The 17,963-nt window shown below is 37.6% G+C and overlaps 1 protein-coding gene across 2 annotated transcripts in view; it reads left to right on the plus strand.

The window, feature by feature from the left end:
* The window catches only part of zswim8 (zinc finger, SWIM-type containing 8), a 55,311-nt gene that overhangs the window by 21,008 nt on the left and 16,340 nt on the right, over positions 1-17,963 (plus strand). Inside the window, exons 4-15 of one of the 2 annotated variants that reach the window (XM_059359124.1) lie at positions 1,494-1,666; positions 3,450-3,557; positions 3,685-3,766; positions 5,333-5,453; positions 6,216-6,417; positions 7,860-8,035; positions 9,849-11,172; positions 12,383-12,514; positions 13,647-13,826; positions 15,063-15,246; positions 16,250-16,348; positions 16,473-16,597. In XM_059359124.1, the coding sequence (XP_059215107.1) occupies positions 1,494-1,666; positions 3,450-3,557; positions 3,685-3,766; positions 5,333-5,453; positions 6,216-6,417; positions 7,860-8,035; positions 9,849-11,172; positions 12,383-12,514; positions 13,647-13,826; positions 15,063-15,246; positions 16,250-16,348; positions 16,473-16,597 (2,906 nt within the window). Of the gene's footprint in view, positions 1-1,493; positions 1,667-3,449; positions 3,558-3,684; positions 3,767-5,332; positions 5,454-6,215; positions 6,418-7,859; positions 8,036-9,848; positions 11,173-12,382; positions 12,515-13,646; positions 13,827-15,062; positions 15,247-16,239; positions 16,349-16,472; positions 16,598-17,963 lie in introns of both variants that reach the window. The other variant, XM_059359123.1, reaches the window with a different exon arrangement.

Below are 17,963 nucleotides of genomic sequence, written 5' to 3' on the forward strand. Positions count from 1 at the left end.
TATATTCAAATACATATGAAACTAGAAGATCTAAGGAATCTATAGGCTCTATGTGCATCAGGATATCGTGTCGGGAAGTTGTTGAAATAATGCTGCAAAGTTAGGATTTTTTCATGTTTCATAAAAAAAAAAATAAGAGCAGTGAAGCTTAAAGTTTTTGAAAATTTTATAAAATGCTGCAGTTGTTGTCGTCCATACATGTTTGATATCAGTTGAGTTCAGTTTGACTGAATACTTTGTTGGTCAGTCTGTGGCTTTGACTCTCATTGTGGAGAAATAAAAAGACTGAAGTGAGATGAATAGACTGAGAATTTTCTCTTATTTGACAAAATAATTCTTCATTGTTTTTGTGGAACCAAAATACAATTAAACAGTTAAATCTCAATGTATTGTAATTGCAATTCTCACCATATCACAATCGTATTGTGTGGCCTCTGCTAATTCACACCTCTAATGCTTAGTATGGCTTGCCAATCAACAAGATTTAAGCCTATGATGATGACACATACTGCTTGAGGAAATCATGTGATTTCAATTAATCAGCCATTAGTACAATACAAATCCCTGTGATAGCAGCACCTTTTGGAAAAAAAATAATTTCCACTTTATTTGTATAGCACATTTAAACAACAAAAACATCTCCAAAGTGCTGTACATAGAATCAACAATAAAACAAACATTTCCATGTAACAATTAGCAATAAATAATAAGTGTATAAATCTAAAATTATGCTCTAAACAAAAAACAATAAAATCAAACAGATAAACATAGTAAAATAAAGAAAAGATGTAGTTAAACGTAGTAAAATAAATGAAAGACACAGAGGACCACAAAACTCACGCAAAGTTAAAAAGCCAGGGAATAAAAATGGGTCTTAAGACCAGACTTAACTCCCTGGGGGGGTTGTTGGGACATGGAGGGGGAGGGCGTCCCAAAGTCTGGGGCCGATCACAGAGAAAGCCCTGTCCCCCTGGTTTTAAGTCTGGCCCTAGGCACCACCAGCTGGAGCTGGCCCTCGGACCTCAGTTTGCACACTGGAGTCTAGATTTGGATGAGGTCCTTGATGTACTGTGGGGCCAGGCCATTCAAAGCCTTAAAAACAAACGACAAGATCTGAAAATCAATACCAAAATTAACAGGGAGTCAGTGTAAAGACACGAGGATCGGGGTAATGTGTTCCAGCTTTTTGGCCTGTTAAAAGTGGTGCCGCGGCGTTCTGGACTAACTGCAGACGAGAGAGGCTTTGTGGCTGAAACACCTGAGTAAAGTATGTTGCAGTAGGCTAGTCGACTTGAAATATACGATCTGTTGAAAGAGGGTAAAATATAAAAAAGGTTTCACTTTTGATAAAAGACAAAGATGATAAAAACACGAATGTTGAACAGAATCCAGTGTAGAGCTAACAAAGTCTTTGCTTCTGTGTCCAACCCATTCCTGCCGCTTCTCTGATTCTGTGTTTGTCTGTTTTTCTACGACTGTCTCTCTTTTACCAGGTTTCCATCTCAGTGCTACAGTGGTGTCCAGTCAGGCCGGTCAGTCTAAAGGGGCCTACAATGTGGCAGTCATGTTTGATCGCTGCCGCATCACTTCTTGCAGCTGCACCTGTGGTGCTGGGGCCAAATGGTGTGCCCATGTGGTGGCACTCTGCCTTTTCAGGATCCACAATGTGAGTTGTATTGTCTACACAAATCAAATCCTATGAAACCAAGGGTGTCAGATTCATTGTAGTTCAGGGGCTGCATGAAGCCTAACTGTGTAATAAGCTATGCATAACAACACCTCTAATGTTTTCCTTTGTTTTAGTGTAAAAAAGTACAAATACATTCTGAACAGTCCATTAACAACATGGATGTAGTAAAATAGGGGCGATTTCAATAGTATGCTCAGTTTTTCCAGTCAGTCATTACATTTGCATTACAGTTTACAGATCACAGCACAAAACAGTTGGTCGCATATCATTTTTAACTGAATTTATACTGACAATATAGAATTTAGTTTCTTCACTGTCATCAGCAAGCATGCCACTTTCAAAGTCACTTAAGGTAAAGATATCCCCTGCCTGACATACCACTTCAGATCAAATGTTTTGGCAGTACTTTATCATTATCAGTAGTGTTTTAAGGTACAAGTATGATACAAAATGTGTTTTATTGAAGCTAATGATTGATGAGATTTTGCACAATGTTCAATATCTTTTTTTTTTCAACTCTTTTTTTGATTGATTTTCCTCATTTTGAACATAAAACATATCACTACAGACACCATACACATTTACAAGTAAAGGTATTTAAGTTGTATTAACTTATCTATCTCAAAATGAAAAGTAGAAAGATGTAGGAGATGAAATAAATAAGTAAAATACATTTAAAAAATGTTTTTTATATATATATATATATATATATATATATATATATATATATATATATATGTGTATATATGTGTTTATATATGTATATATATGTGTATATATATATATATATATATATATATATATATGTATATATGTGTTTATATATGTATATATATGTGTATATATATATATATATATATATATATATATATATGTATATATATATATATACATACACACACACACACACACACACACACACACACACACATATATATATACATATATATGTGTACCGGTGTATATATATATGTGTGTGTGTATATGTGTGTATGTACCCAAACATGTATACAGTCTTCAAAAGTAAAAAAAACGAGCAGAGACAGGAATCAAATATAAAATACAAGTTCTTTCCCTCTATTAAGAGCACTTGCCCTCAGACTGTGTGTCCTGGTTAAAATAATCAATAAATGGTTGCCAAATTCTATAGGACTTTGTTTCCTGATTTTTCAGTAAGAATCAGATTTTCTCCAGCTCTAAATGTCTCATAACATCTGTCATAAGATTCGCATAAATTGGGGCTGCTTTTTGTTTCCAATTAAGTAATATCAATCTTTGTGCAAGTAGGCTGACAAACAAACCAAACTATGTTCCATGCTGCTTTTCGTCATACTTGAATCAATAATTAATGTTCAATATCTTGACATTGTTGAACCACAGAGCCTGGACACAAGCCTGTGGGATCATGATGTACCCAGTATGTGGCCTGCTACTTTTACTTTGTCAGCATGACCCCCAGTGAAGAAAGCAGTTCATTTTACTGAGACATTGGAACTTGTAATATTTTCACACTTTGTGAAGTCATGCTGTGAGACAGATTGGACCCTTGGAGACAAGTCTGGCTATGAGAGACTACAATTTTTGTTAAATGCATTTGTTTTCTTTTTTCTTCTATATATTGCTGTGAATTGGATAAGATAAGGCGTTTTAGACTATTGGCGATACAAGATAAGACACAAGCCTTTGGAGTTTATGATGGGCATTTGTTATGTTTCAGATTTTTTTGAAAACCAAAAACTGTTTTTGTGTGCATGTGCAGGCATCAGCAGTGTGTCTGAGGGCTCCAGTCTCTGAGTCTTTGTCAAGGCTGCAGAGGGACCAGCTCCAAAAGTTTGCCCAGTACCTCATCAGTGAGCTGCCTCAGCAGGTAATCTCCATTCTGAAGCAGCTGTTCATTTTAGAAACTAGCACAATCTGAATGTAATATCTCTGTGATGTAAATGTGATATGTTTCTGAGAAAGCCTGGTTGGTGTTCATTCTGTTTTGTGTCCAGATTTTACCAACAGCTCAACGACTGCTGGATGAGCTGCTGTCCTCTCAGTCAACTGCCATCAACACTGTGTGTGGAGCTCCAGGTACAGTACCAGTAATATCAACAGATGGTTTCTAACAAGCAGCATGAGAACCAAGGTTATAATAGTTTGGGATTTTTCGTTAGTTTTAGTTTTAATTTCTTTGATTTTTTGTTTTCAAATTCAGTTGTTTTAATTCCTTTTAGAGTGAGTTTGCTAGTTTTAATTAGTTTCTATTTTTTGGAAAATGCTTAGTTTTAGTTTAGTTTTTATTAGTTTTAGTGTTAGTTTTAGTTTTTTTGAAATGGGGTATTTGTTGGATGCAGATTAAAAAAAGTCACAATAAATGTTTCCTTTATTTCCTTTGATCCATCTCAGCCCCAATAAGTTTATTAAGTCATAAAACCAGATAGATGAAATAGATTTCATATCAACCAAAAAGGTTTACGTATGAAAAAAGTTGACAGAGAAAAACTAAGGACATTTTCACTATAATTTTAGTTAGTTTTAGTTCGTTTGTTAGTTATGGTTTTTTTAAAAACTTTTTTTTTTAAACTAGTTTTTATTTCAGTTAATGAAAATATTTTTTCAATTCTAGTTTTCGTTATTTCGTTAGTTTTCGTTAACTATAATAACCTTGATGAGAACAAGCTGAGTTTTACTGATGTGCATTGTTTGGAATTATCATCAAAGCAGAAGATTTTATTCAACCTTTGCAAAACAGAGAATCAGTTCCAGCCTAAATGATTGAATGTTTCTGTAGCTAGATGGCAGTGATGTTACTTTTAGCATGGGCAGAAGAATATTATGGTGTCCCCCTGTTCTTGTCTGTTTCCTTTCCAGCGTTGTATATATATATACATACATACATATATATATGTATATATGATCCGTGGAGAAGTGTATTGTATTGTGACAGGAAGCTAAGAACAGGAAATGTAATTTCTCCCTCAGAGCTATTCTGCCCTACAAAGTCTAACTGCAGTAACTACACAAAGGGCAAAACTGAGAAAAACTGCTTTAAAGTTATTTTAGTTGTGTTATAGGTAGGTAAGTGATATGACACTTATTCCTACATGTATTGGTGATGTTATTTATAAGCTCAAAGATCATGACGATTTATTTGACCTTTGAACCCAAAAATGTTGTAACTGCACTCTGGTTTTGCTGTAAAAGGTCCTAATAGTAATGCAAAAACACAGTAACTACAATGTTGTTGTCTTCTTTCACCTTTTATATTTTGTTTTCAGTGAATAAACGTTTTAAAACTGATTTTATAATATTCTTATATAAGCGGTAAGTATATATTTTTTTAGAAGCGGTAAGTGAACTTACTGCAGTCTGCTTTGGTTTTGAGTTGAATTTTGTAGTTACTGCAATTTTAATATAATTATTTAGCTGAAATAAAGCAAAATTGAAATCTAAAACTTTGTCACAAGATAAAACAGACATCAAGGAGTGCATTTTTAGTTATAACTCAATTTCGACCAAAAATGGAGTTACTGCAGTTAGGCTTTGTAGGGCAGTATAGTCCATTGACAAAATGTTGCAGTTTATTCACATGCAGCACTGTAAAACAGGAACAGAAAAGTCATTAAATAATGTGTGTGTGTGTGTGTGTGTGTGTAGACCCAACAGCAGGCCCTTCAGCATCTGATCAGAGCACCTGGTATTTGGACGAGTCGACCCTCAGCGACAACATTAAAAAGACTCTGCACAAGTTCTGTGGGCCCTCACCTGTTGTCTTCAGGTACGTGCTGCTTGTCTCACATAATGGTCCAAAATACATTTCTTAAAGGCTTTATCAGGGATGATATGTGTTGTTAATGTTTCCTCCAGAAACTATGAATGGTACAAAAATACCTATACTAATTCTGGTTGACATTTTTCTTACTTTATTTCCACTCTATTTTACTTTGGCTCCCTCTTTCCTTCTTATTGATGTACGTTGGTTGCTAAAATCAGTGCTCTGTGTGTGAACAAGGTTATATTAGTTTTGGATTTTTCATTAGTTTTTTTGTTTTCAAATTCAGTTAGTTTTAATTTGTTTTATAGTGCGTTTGCTAGTTTAAATTAGTTTTTATTTTTTGGAAAATGCTTAGTTTTACTTTAGTTTTTATTAGTTTTAGTGTTGTTTTAGTTTTTTTTGTAATGGGGTATTTGTTGGGTGCCAGATTAAAAAAATGAAAGTAAATGTTTCCTTTATTTCCTTTGTCTGATCCATCTCAGCCCCAATAAGTTTATATAGTCATAAAACCAGATGGATGAAATAGGTTTCATATCAACCAAAAAGGTTTACTTATGAAAAAAGTTGACAAAAACAAAGGACATTTTCACTATAATTTAGTTGGTTTTAGTTAGTTTTGTAACCACAAAATACAGTTTGTTATTTATTGTTTTTATTTTTATTTCAGTTAACAAAAATGTTTTTTCAATTCAAGTTTTCTTTATTTCGTTAGTTTCCGTTAACTATAATAACCTTGGTGTGAATGTGTGTTTGTTTTATCCCCAGTGATGTAAACTCCATGTATCTGTCGTCCACGGAGCCACCAGCCGCTGCTGAATGGGCGTGTCTGCTGCGACCTCTGAGGGGTCGAGAGCCAGAAGGCATCTGGAACCTTCTGTCCATTGTTAGGGAGATGTTTAAGAGACGGGACAGCAATGCTGCCCCGCTACTTGAGATTCTCACTGAGCAGTGCCTCACCTATGAACAGGTACATCCATAACACGAAAGAAGCTCCAGCTGCTGAACGTAACCACTGCAAAGATGAACAAGCACAGACATGAGCATGTTGGTGTTAGTGAGGGGGCGACAATAGACCCATCCTCTCATTTAGAATTGTAATTAGGGCCGGGACTCGATTTAAAAAAAAAAAAAAAAAATCTAATTAATTAGAGGCTTTGTAATTAATTAATCGAAATTAATCGCATATAAATATTTGACCTGAGAACACTGAGAAGTAATTTTTTTCACATGGATTTTTAGTATACCATTGAATAATGACTGAATACATAAGCTTAAGCAACAAAAATATTGTTTATTTTTGTTCAAGTCCAACAGACCAGTGCAATTTTTGCCATTAAGTGTAGCAATAGCATATTTAGAAATATAGTACATTTCATAAATTCAGGTAGCCTATAATAGGTAGGTAGACCTTCTGTAAACTAGAATACTTTGGTTTTTTAAGTAAAACACTATCCATGCTAGCTACCACACTAGCCGCTAGCTGCTATATGTTTTAGCATTGAGGTGATACTTGAAGCTCGATGTGCTGCGGTGATATGTGAATTCCTTGTTGCATAGCAACACAACCATGCTCTTATCGACGCTTCCATCCGTTGGTTTTTAGTAACAAAATGTCCCATCATCCACGGGGCCAACCAAAGCGTCTCATCAGCTTCTTCCTTCATGTTCGCTGTGGTTTGTTGTTGTCTGAACTCATGAACGCTAGTTGGTGCTCCAGTATAATCGGTCCGCCTGAAACTCATCCAGTGAGAAACGTTCCGCGGTGCAAAAATAAGTGATTTAAAACAAATTTTTTAACGCGTTAATTTTTGTGTAAGTAATTAATATTAATTAATGCGTTAAAGTCCCGGCCCTAATTGTAATACATCTAGCAACCTTTGTTTTTGAATAAGGTAACACTTAAATATCTCAAGGCTGTGGGATAATATTGCTGATGGTCAGAGAACTAGCAATCAAAAGAGACAAATGCTATTATGTTGAGTTGCTTCTTGGTCATGTTTGTTTCCTAATTTGGTAGATTAAATGATGCTATCATTGCACAAGGTTGTAAAGTAACAATGACTTTAGACAATACATCAAATATGTCAGACCAATACCCTGTTAGCAAATGGAAAGACCAAAATGTGTGTGTCAAATCTGCCACGTTAACATGACATCTGATGCAATTGCTATCAACATTTGAGTAAAAGGAAGCAATTTTCACTCTACTCCAATGCAAACACATATCACTTCCTAAGTTAATGTTATGCTACCATGAGCTGAGGATGCAGGCTGTTACTTAATAATAACTTAATAGTTGAATGATGAAATTGATGAATAGAAATGATAGAATTCATATGTGGATGTTTAGTTAAGAAAATGGCTGTTATATACTATACATTGATTGAGTGTGACTGTGTGTGTGTTCAGATCATCAGCTGGTGGTACAGTGTTCGGACCTCAGCATCCCACAGCAGTGCCAGTGGCCACACCGGGCGCAGTAATGGCCAATCAGAGGTGGCAGCTCACGCCTGTGCCAGCATGTGTGACGAGATGGTGGTGCTATGGAGGCTGGCAGTACTGGACCCCACTATGAGCCCCTGCAGGTCAGACCATTGACACCAGATGGCACACTGCTTATAGACTCTTTGATTCAGTGGTTCTCAACCTTTTTTCAGTCATGTTCCCCCTGTGAAATATTTTTTCAGCCAAGTACCCCCTAACCAGGGCAAAGCATAACAGAGCGCTGTGCCATCAGTGTCTGATTTATTAAACTTTGGAACTGATAAACACATACAAAATTCAAACATCTGAAAAAAACCTATTTCAAACAGTTTAAATGTTAATAATCCATGACTAAATTTATTGCAAATATTTCTCGTCACTAAAATGTAGTGATTGAAACTAATGTAGTAAAAACAGTGACCATATAACTATAACTGCTACGCTTCAAATATTTATTAAATAATTATTTTTAAAGGATTTTTGCACGGATGCTGCTTTTTAAATGTAGATTTTAAAATCTCACGTACCCCCATTTGAGAACCACTGTCTTAAACTGTCACAGAATGTGGTTGTCAATGGTGAAGTTATGCAATATCACTGCATTTATGACTTAATGATTGCATTAACCCTCTATGGTACGCATTATGATGCCAGATAGGAAAAAAATATTTTGAGTGTTTTTTTGAGTGTCTTAAAATAGACTAAATAAACATAATCTGAAGAAATTTTATTATTCTTTTTTTTTTTTTTGGAAGTTTTTGAGGTTTGTTGTCCATAGGCAACATTGTACCATAACGATGCACAAGTGAAAAAGAACGTTTTTTAAATTAATTTTAACATAATTTATTTAATAAACATTTGTAAAAGATTCAGAAGCTTCAACAGTGTACTATACATAACATTTTAAATGTAAAAACATTATAAAAGGAACTTTTTAAACCGGTTTCTTGTCTGAATGTAACCTGTAGGCAAAATTGTACCATTGAACCAACGACCCATTGAAGTGTATGAAACAATTAAAAATGAAGGTTTACTCACCTATCAGTAGGAATATATTTTTTTCCAGATGTGATTTTTTTGTGGTGCAAAATGGCAAAGCTGTTTCCTTTGGAAAAGTCTGCAAAAAGGGTTTCAATATGGCCTCGTGGAGGTTATGTGACAAATTAAAGCATTGCTTTTGGTTCCCTATATTCTTCCCTCTTTTTTAAAGAATCGCATCGCTTAAAAAGATGCATTGTAGAAATTTGACAGGCCAAAAATGGGTATGTTGCCTGAGGGCAACACCGTACCATAGAGCAGGGGTGGGCAATTAATTTTCCCAAGGGGCCACATGAGATATGGCAAAGGTTGCAGAGAGCCAAACCAAAACTCTGAACTAAATTCTGCTCAATATTAATTTAATCACTTTATCAAATGCAGTAAATGATATGGTTTTGAGCTGCTACTGGTAAGAATACATGTTATGATAAGTATGTTCATGTGTAGTAACTCAAATATAGCAGTAAAAACTCCAATCATTATCTCACTTTTCCATTTATTTTAAACACATCATGCATGTATATTATGCAGTAAACCTGCAATTTATTAACTTTATGCAACAAGCTTTAAGTGCTTTTAACAAGGTAACTCTTGTCTTTTGTAGAACTAATTTCCCTGCAGGTGCTTATGCATGCACGCACATACGTAAATCGCCTTCAAAATAAAAGCACTGTTGTATTGATTTCTAATTTCCGGGTAACCTCACGTGGGCCGGACAGGGACAGCCACAAAAACTGTCACAGAATGGTTGTGAATGGTGAAGTTATACAATATCACTGCATTTATGACTTAATGATTGCATTAAAGAACATATTTTAGATGTGAATAAATACTAAGGAGGGAGTAAAACTGAAGTCTATGTATGGTTTCCTCTAGGCGTCTGGAACTGGCAGGCCAGCTGAAGCAGTGGCACCTGAAAGTTATAGAGATAGTGAAGCGGGGACAACATCGCAAGTCCCTGGATAAACTGTTCCAGGGCTTCAAGCCTGCTGTGGAGTCCTGCTATTTTAACTGGGAGGTGGCCTACCCACTGGATGGCATCACCTACTGCAGCGCTGACAAGAAGAGTGCCACATTCTGCTGGTCCAGGGCCGTGCAGCACCAGAGAGGAGTCAAAGCTGCTGCAGGGGCAGCTGGAGAATCTTCTGAACCAGGGGGAGGAGGGAGGGCTGAAGGCGGAGTGGCAGGTGAATATAAAGTAAGAGGTCATTCATCCCAACAGGAGGTGGCAGTGCGACCCAAGGAGACCATACTGACTAAGAGGAAGGGTCTGTCAGTGAGCGGAGGGGGAGGGATGCTGGTCCGTCTGGGAGGAAGCGTCTCTTTGTCCCTAGAAGATGGAGGAGGGAAGTGCATGTACAAAGGACCAGGCTCCTCCTCTGGAGGGAAGCTTAAACTAACACAGGGAAGTGGGAAGGGAGCTTCTGTAGGAGGTCCTGGAGGAAGTGGAGGGATAGGAGGTGGTAAGCATGCCTGTGTCAAGAGAAGAACCAGCAGTGAGGACAGCTCCCTGGAGCCAGATCTGGCTGAGCTCAGCCTGGATGACGGTTGCAGTCTTGCTCTGGGGGCTGAGGCCAGCAACACTTTTGAGTTTCTCCCCCCACCACCAGAGATGCTGCCCTCACCAAGTCCACTTCTCCGAGACTCTCGCAAGTATAACAACAGCAGCGGGGGGAGCAAGATGTTTGAAGCAAAGCGTGTCAACCACGCCTCCTCGGCTCTCCTTCCTGCTGCAGAGCCTGCACCGCCTTGCTTTCCTTCCAAAGAGACAGTGCTGGTTGTCATGGACGTACCCAGCACTGCAGAGAAGGGAGCGGAGCTGGAGGTGGAGTCTGTCCAGAACAAAGATGAAGATGTAGACTCTGCTGGCAGTAACCAACCATCCACCTCAACCACTACGGCAAAATCAGGTACCAGTCAAAATTCTGCCAAGCCTCCGCGGGCCCGCAGGGAGGCGGCCTCTGCTGGAGCAGCTGCAGGGGTCGGAGGAGCGGCTGCCGGCGGAGCAGCTAACCCAGGAGCAGAGGCGGCGGGTGGAGCTGCAGCAGGAGAAGCAGTGGGTGAGGACGACTATCAGGCATACTACCTGAGTGCTGCCTCAGAGGAGGGAGCAGACAGACCCCTGGCTGACAACCACCAGGAGGAGGAGCCAGACATCTTCGCAGGGATGAAACCACTGGAGCAGGAGGGACGCATGGAGGTATGGAGGCCACATGCACAGGGTTCAGGGTCAGGGTTTTACACAAATGGATTTAACGATTCAAATACATTCGAACCTCATCCATAAACCTTGTACTTCAAAGATTTCTGTTTTCCATCTCTTTAACACCTTTTAAAACTTTTCCTATCATGCTAAAAATGTAAAACTAATTTGTCTTTCTGTGGTGATGGTGCCACCTATATTTAAAGATGGTCCGATCAGGTTTTTTGGGACCGATACCTATCACCTTAAGCCTCACCGATCCTATTACCGATCAGAACCGATCGATCGCGTGGGACGATATTAATATTTATATTCTACTCTTGTTTTCCCCCCATCAATTCATCCATTATTGCACAGGCCTATAGCCTTTGATTTATGTTAACCTTGTAATCATTTATTTACTAGATACTACTAGATTACCTAGATTGACCTTTATTTATTGCATAACAGTAACTTTAATATTCCTTCATAGCAGCAGTGGCACTGTGGAAAACAATATGCCAACATGGCCTCTATAGGGCAGTCAAGAACAGGCAAGAGCTTCATGTTGAAAGTTCATTTATTGATACTATCCATTTTAAATGGCTGTATTGTTGCATATATCGTATAAAATACAATTCAAATAAAAATGTAGCCTATTCAGCAGGCGAAACAAACTCAAAATGCCAGTCTGAACATTGGTGGCATTATTGCACATTGAACTACAGTACAGTGTAACATTATTATTGTTCAACACTTAAAATAAGAAATTAACTCTTCAAACAAGATAAATTATCTAACACTTCTAAATCTAAAGTTTTTTTTTATCTTGGAAAGAAACAAATAATTGTCAGTGCACTCTGCTCGGGCCAGTTCATCGCTGCTTGCAGCTTTAATTTATCTTGTTTTAAGAGTTAATTTCTTATTTTAAGTGTTCAACATACTTATTCCTAGATTTAATAATCTTAATTTAAGAAATATTGTCAAGTGAAATTATCTGTCCATGCAGCAAGATCATTTCCCTCAGATTTAGTGTTTTTATTTTGTTTTTAGACACACCTTTTTTGCAGTGTATTTTTCACTGTTTCTTCCGTTTCCACCAGACTGGATGTCACTGGAAAAACATATGTCCAGATTCAGCAGCACAGATGTGAAAAGGCCAGTTGTTTCTGACTAACCTGCATACTGAGTGTCTGTGTGTGTGTGTGTGTGTGTGTGTGTGCTGCAGGTGCTATTTGCATGTGCGGAGGCCCTTCATGCTCATGGCTACAGTAATGAGGCGTGCAGGCTGGCGGTGGAGCTGGCCAGAGACCTGTTAGCCAACCCTCCAGACCTGAAAGTGGAGCAGCCCCAAACTAAGGTAGATCCAGTCACCAGCCCCCTGAAACTCATTGTCCCATGTCCTTTGACCTCTCATGTCTCCTTCTGTTGTCAATCAGTGTCAGCATCTCTGCAGTGGGATATTCATCCACCACATTCTTTTGATATATGTTATCTGTTGGCATTGCTGTGTATAGGTACATTTATAAAAATTAGAACATTGTGAAAAAGTTAAATATTTTTTTTCAATTATTTCAGAAAGTGAAACTCGTATATTATAGATTCATTACACATAGAGTGAAATATTTCAAGCCTGTATTTCTTGTGATTTTGATGATTCTGGCTTAGAGATAATGAAAACATAAAACTCAAAGGATATTTTAAACACAAATGTCATGCTTCTTAAAAGTATGTTCATTTCTATACATCAATACATGGTTGGGCTCCTTTTGCATTAATTCGTGCATTAATACTTGGTGGCATGGAGGAGATCAGCCTACAGCACCATGTTGCTCTGATATCGTCCTTCAGGTCATCTGGTGTCTCTCACCTTCCTCTTGACAACAACCCATAGACTCCTATGGGGTTGAGGTCAGCCCAGTGTGCTGGCCAGTCCAGCCCAGTAACACCATGGTCATTGAAGCAGCTTTTGGTACCTTTGCCAGTGTGGGCAGGTGCCAAGTCCTGCTGGGAAATGAAAGCAGCATCTCCAAAGAGCTTGTGGAAGCATGAAGAGCTCTAAATGTCCTGCTAGATGGCTGCTATGTTGACTGTGGACTTCAGAAAACACAGTGGACCAACACCAGCAGAGGACATGGACCCAAACCACCACTGACCCAGGACCATCATATTCAACTGACTCACAATATTCTCATTTTCTGAGACACTGAGTTTTGTGTTTTCATTATCTCTAAGCCAGAATAATCAAAATGACAAGAAAAACAGGCTTGAAATATTTCACTCTATGTGTAATTAATCTATATACTGTATGAGTTTCACTTTCTGAAATGATTGACAAAAAATATAGAACTTTTTCATGATTTTCACATTTTTTGAGATGTACCTGTAAATGACAACAAATATTAATTACTGCCAGAAAAAAAAAAGACATTCAGCGGGGCGGAGTCTATTATTGTTTCATGTGCTGACATGGTAATTGTTGTTGGATTTAGGGTAAGAAGAGCAAGGTGTCAACCAGCCGTCAGACCCAGGTCGCCACTAACATGCTGTCAAAAGCCGCCTTCCTCCTCACTGTTCTCAGTGAAAGACTGGAGCTCCACAACCTGGCCTTCAGCACCGGCATGTTCTCCCTGGAGCTGCAGAGACCACCGGCATCTACCAAAGCTCTGGAGGTCTTTAACTTTCACATATACTCAATACACAACTGTGCATACTCTGCATGCACAGTTACTTAAAAAACCCCAAATGTATTTAATTGAATGGTTGTAGTGTTACATTTACATTCATTGTAATTTGTTTAAAAATTATTAATGATTTATCAAAATACAATGGCTTGTCACTGGTGCAGTATCCTCGGAAGGTACAGTTTTGTACCCTTGACACTGGGTATTTATTTGTACCCTTGTGGTTTGTACCTTACAAAGACCAATCTTGTACCTCTGGTGGCAATTTTGTACCCTTATTTTGAAGTTAAAAAAATGGACCTTGAAAAAGGGTACAAAATTGGAGTTTATAGGGTACAGTATGTACCATTGTTTATTTTATATATATTTTTTGTGTGTCTACGTCATACAAAAGACAAATATATTTCAACTTCATCAGAATGTATTTTTTATTTTCACATTTCAATTTAATTTAACTTTAAACAATGTGAAATTGTCCACTGGAGGCAAGTCCGTTCTCCCATATCACAACATACAATATTGACTGAATCATTAGTAATTTTTCATACCTGCAAATCTGTTCACAAAAAACATTTTATATCAAGGCTACTCAAAAAATGGCGTAGAAGTTAAAATCTTCATTGAAGACTTAAGGAAACAGTGAAACCTTCACATATAAAAAGTATAACTACTACTACTAAGAAAGACTAAATAATTATTTAAACAATAATTAATATTTAGGCTACTGCCATTTGTAGAGCCTAACACGGATTGTCTATTGTAATGGGCTATGGGTACGAGATTCAAAGAGGTCATTATAAATGTTGCCTTTATTTCTTTGGTTTATCCATCTCAGGCCCAATAAGGTTATTAACTCCTACAGCTCCGGGTGTTTTGAATGTTGGTTGGAGTGTAGACATCCCAGTCTCAGTAAACACATTCACCATGTGTTCCTGCATGTTCACTCTTTCTAACAGAATCCTCTTTCTAATAGAAACACTGGATTATGTATGAAAAAAGTTGACAAAGACGAAAACGAAGGACATTTACTCTATAATTTTAGTTAATTTTAGTTAGTTTTGTAACCACACAATACAGTTGAAGTTAGTTATCAGGTTTTTTTTAAAAAACTCTTGTTTTTATTTAAGTTTTTATTTTATTTTCCATTCTAGTTTTCGTTATTTCGTTAGTTTTCCTTGACTATAATGACCTTGGTACTGACGTGTGTGTCCGTGTGGCCACCAGGTGAAGCTAGCCTACCAGGAGTCAGAGGTGGTGGCTCTGTTGAAGAAGATTCCTCTGGGCCTGGTGGAGATGTCGGCCATCAGAGAGCGAGGCGAGCAGCTCCGAGATGGAAACTTCTGTGATTACAGACCTGTGCTGCCTCTCATGCTGGCCAGCTTCATCTTTGATGTACTGTGTACCCCAGGTAAGCACCAATTATTAGCGTTTGATCATTCGAGCCAAGGCAAGTTTATTTGTACAGCACCTTTCAACATCAGGGCAATTCAAAGTGCTTTATACAAAACATTAAAAGCATTTAAAAGAGACATATATAAAATGACATTCAAATATACACATTTAAGACTAAAAACAAGCAGATAAAATATTTAGGAAAATATAGAAGTACATTCAAATATAACATTCTAAAATTGAGTGAGCTGATAATTATTATTTTTTTTAAATATCAACCCTTACGCCACTACGTCAAGAAGTAGGAATGTTGCCAATATCATGATATGCATTTCTTTATCCATAAAAAAATATACCGGCATAATTATGAACAATACAATATGCCACACCCCTAACAGCCACACACACACACACACACACACACACACACACACACACACACACACACACACACACACCTGTTATTTCACCTGCGTTTTTATCAGATAATAAGAAAAAATATTTTATGAATATAGTCTATTTACTATAAAAAGACAAAAATGTCAAAAGATTTGATTGACTAATAATACAGTTTTCTTTGACAAAGATTTAAATGCCCAGACTTTAGTCAACTAAAACTGAATTAAAAACTTGAAGTTAACCAAATATCTAAAAACTAACTGCCTGACTGACTGAATAACTAACGTTAAATTAAAAAAATCAACAGTAACACAAACTGAAAGTATCTTTTTTTGGTTACACTGGTTAAAAACACAGTTTCACTGCAAATACTGCATATGCAATTTAGAGGAGTTAAAACAAAATCTGAGTCAGACCTGAACTTCAACAGCCACATTAAAAAAATGTTCCCATAGACACTCAGCACACACATAATCTCGTATAACCAAAACATTTTAAGTATACTGCCTACCTGATTTTGAGCAAGTGGCAACTGAGTCACGCTGTTATTTTACAGACATTTTCGATGGGAACTTCAGCAATTAACATCCCTTTCACTTTTCTCTATACTGTTTGTGCAGTTGTGTCCCCAACGGGTTCCCGTCCACCCAGTCGTAACCGTAACAACGAGATGCCTGGTGATGAAGAGCTGGGCTTCGAGGCTGCTGTCGCTGCACTTGGTAAATTTATTCTGGTCCTGTTCTGCACCCATTCTCTCCCGTCCCCTTGTTTTAGTCTGTCCTGTCCACTGCACCACATGCTGAAGTCTTTCCCTGGTCTCCACCTGTCTCTGTGTGTCTGAAGGTATGAAGACCACCGTCAGTGAGGCGGAGCATCCTCTGCTGTGTGAAGGAACCAGACGAGTCAAAGGTGACCTGGCTCTGGCTCTCATGATCACCTATAAGGATGACCAAAGCAAGCTCAAAAAGGTAGCCATCACTACTGGGACTTGGGACTTTTTTGACAATTTCAGTTATAGCTGACATGACTTATAAATGTGAACCCTGTTCTTTCAATGTATCAGCAAAAAACAAAAAAAAACAAAGAGAAGGAGAGACAGAATAAACAGATGTTTGGCCATGCTTTATTCATGCTATAGGAGAGGAGCTTGCCCAGAGAATCTGAAATTATTTACTGTTTTTACAACCCCAATTCCCAAAAAGTTGGGATGCTGTTAAATCTAAATACAACAGAATGCAATGATTTGCAAATTGCATAAACCCATATTTTATTCCCAAAAGAACATAAACAATATATCAAATGTTGAAACTGAGACATTTTACCATTTGATACCATGGAAAATATTATTTTATTATTATTTTGAATTTGATACATCTCAAAAATGTTGAGTTTGGTGCAACAAAAGGCTGGAAAAGTCATTGGCACAAATTAAAAACAGCTGGAGGAGAATTTGACAACTATTTAGGTTAATTGGCAACAGGTCGGTAACATGGCTGGGTACAACAGGAGCATTTCAGAGGCAGAGCCTCTTGCCAATCTGTGGCAAGCTGGTCTAAAGATTGTGGAACTATTTTAGAAAAATGTAACATAAAATTGACTTTGAAGTCTATGAAGATCCCACCATCTACAGTGTATAATATATTCAAAAGACTCAGAGAATCAGGAGAAATCTCTGCTCAAGGGACAAGGCCGAAGGTTTAACTGATACTGGTGATCTTCAGGCCCTCAGGCGGCACTGCATTAAAAACATGATTCATGATCTCTACTGGAAACCACTGCATGGGCTCAGGAACACTTCAGAGAAACACTGTCAGTGAACACAATAAGCTGTGCAATCGACAAATACAAGTTAAAGCTGTATGATGCAAGGTAAGGTAAAACTTTAATGTCCCCAAGAGGCAATTTGATTTACAGACAGTACTATAAGACAAAATACATAAAATAAGAGTACACTGCTCACTGTTAAATCTAGTAGGATCATCGAAGCATAATGTCCTGACGTCATTGCTTGTTAAGAGTGGCAATAGCAGATGGGACAGAAGAGAACCTGAACCTATTGTTGCTGCATTTAGGGAAACTAAACCTTCACCCTGAAGGAAGCAGCTGGAACTCAGCATGCAAGGGGTTAATAGAGTCGGAAACAATGGACTGAGCCTCAGAGATGAGCCTTTCTTCATATAGCTGCTGAAGATTTTTAAGGCAAACACCAGTTATTTTACAACACAGCCTGACCATTTTATTATAGTTATAGTTTGTTTTTAAGACCGAGATCCAAACCAACAGAGAACATTAAATGAAGTACAGACTCAATAAAACATTATATTAGAGTCCTGT

The sequence above is a fragment of the Centropristis striata genome, chromosome 20 (assembly GCF_030273125.1).
Source record: "Centropristis striata isolate RG_2023a ecotype Rhode Island chromosome 20, C.striata_1.0, whole genome shotgun sequence".
In the NCBI taxonomy this organism is placed as follows: Eukaryota; Metazoa; Chordata; class Actinopteri; order Perciformes; family Serranidae; genus Centropristis; species Centropristis striata.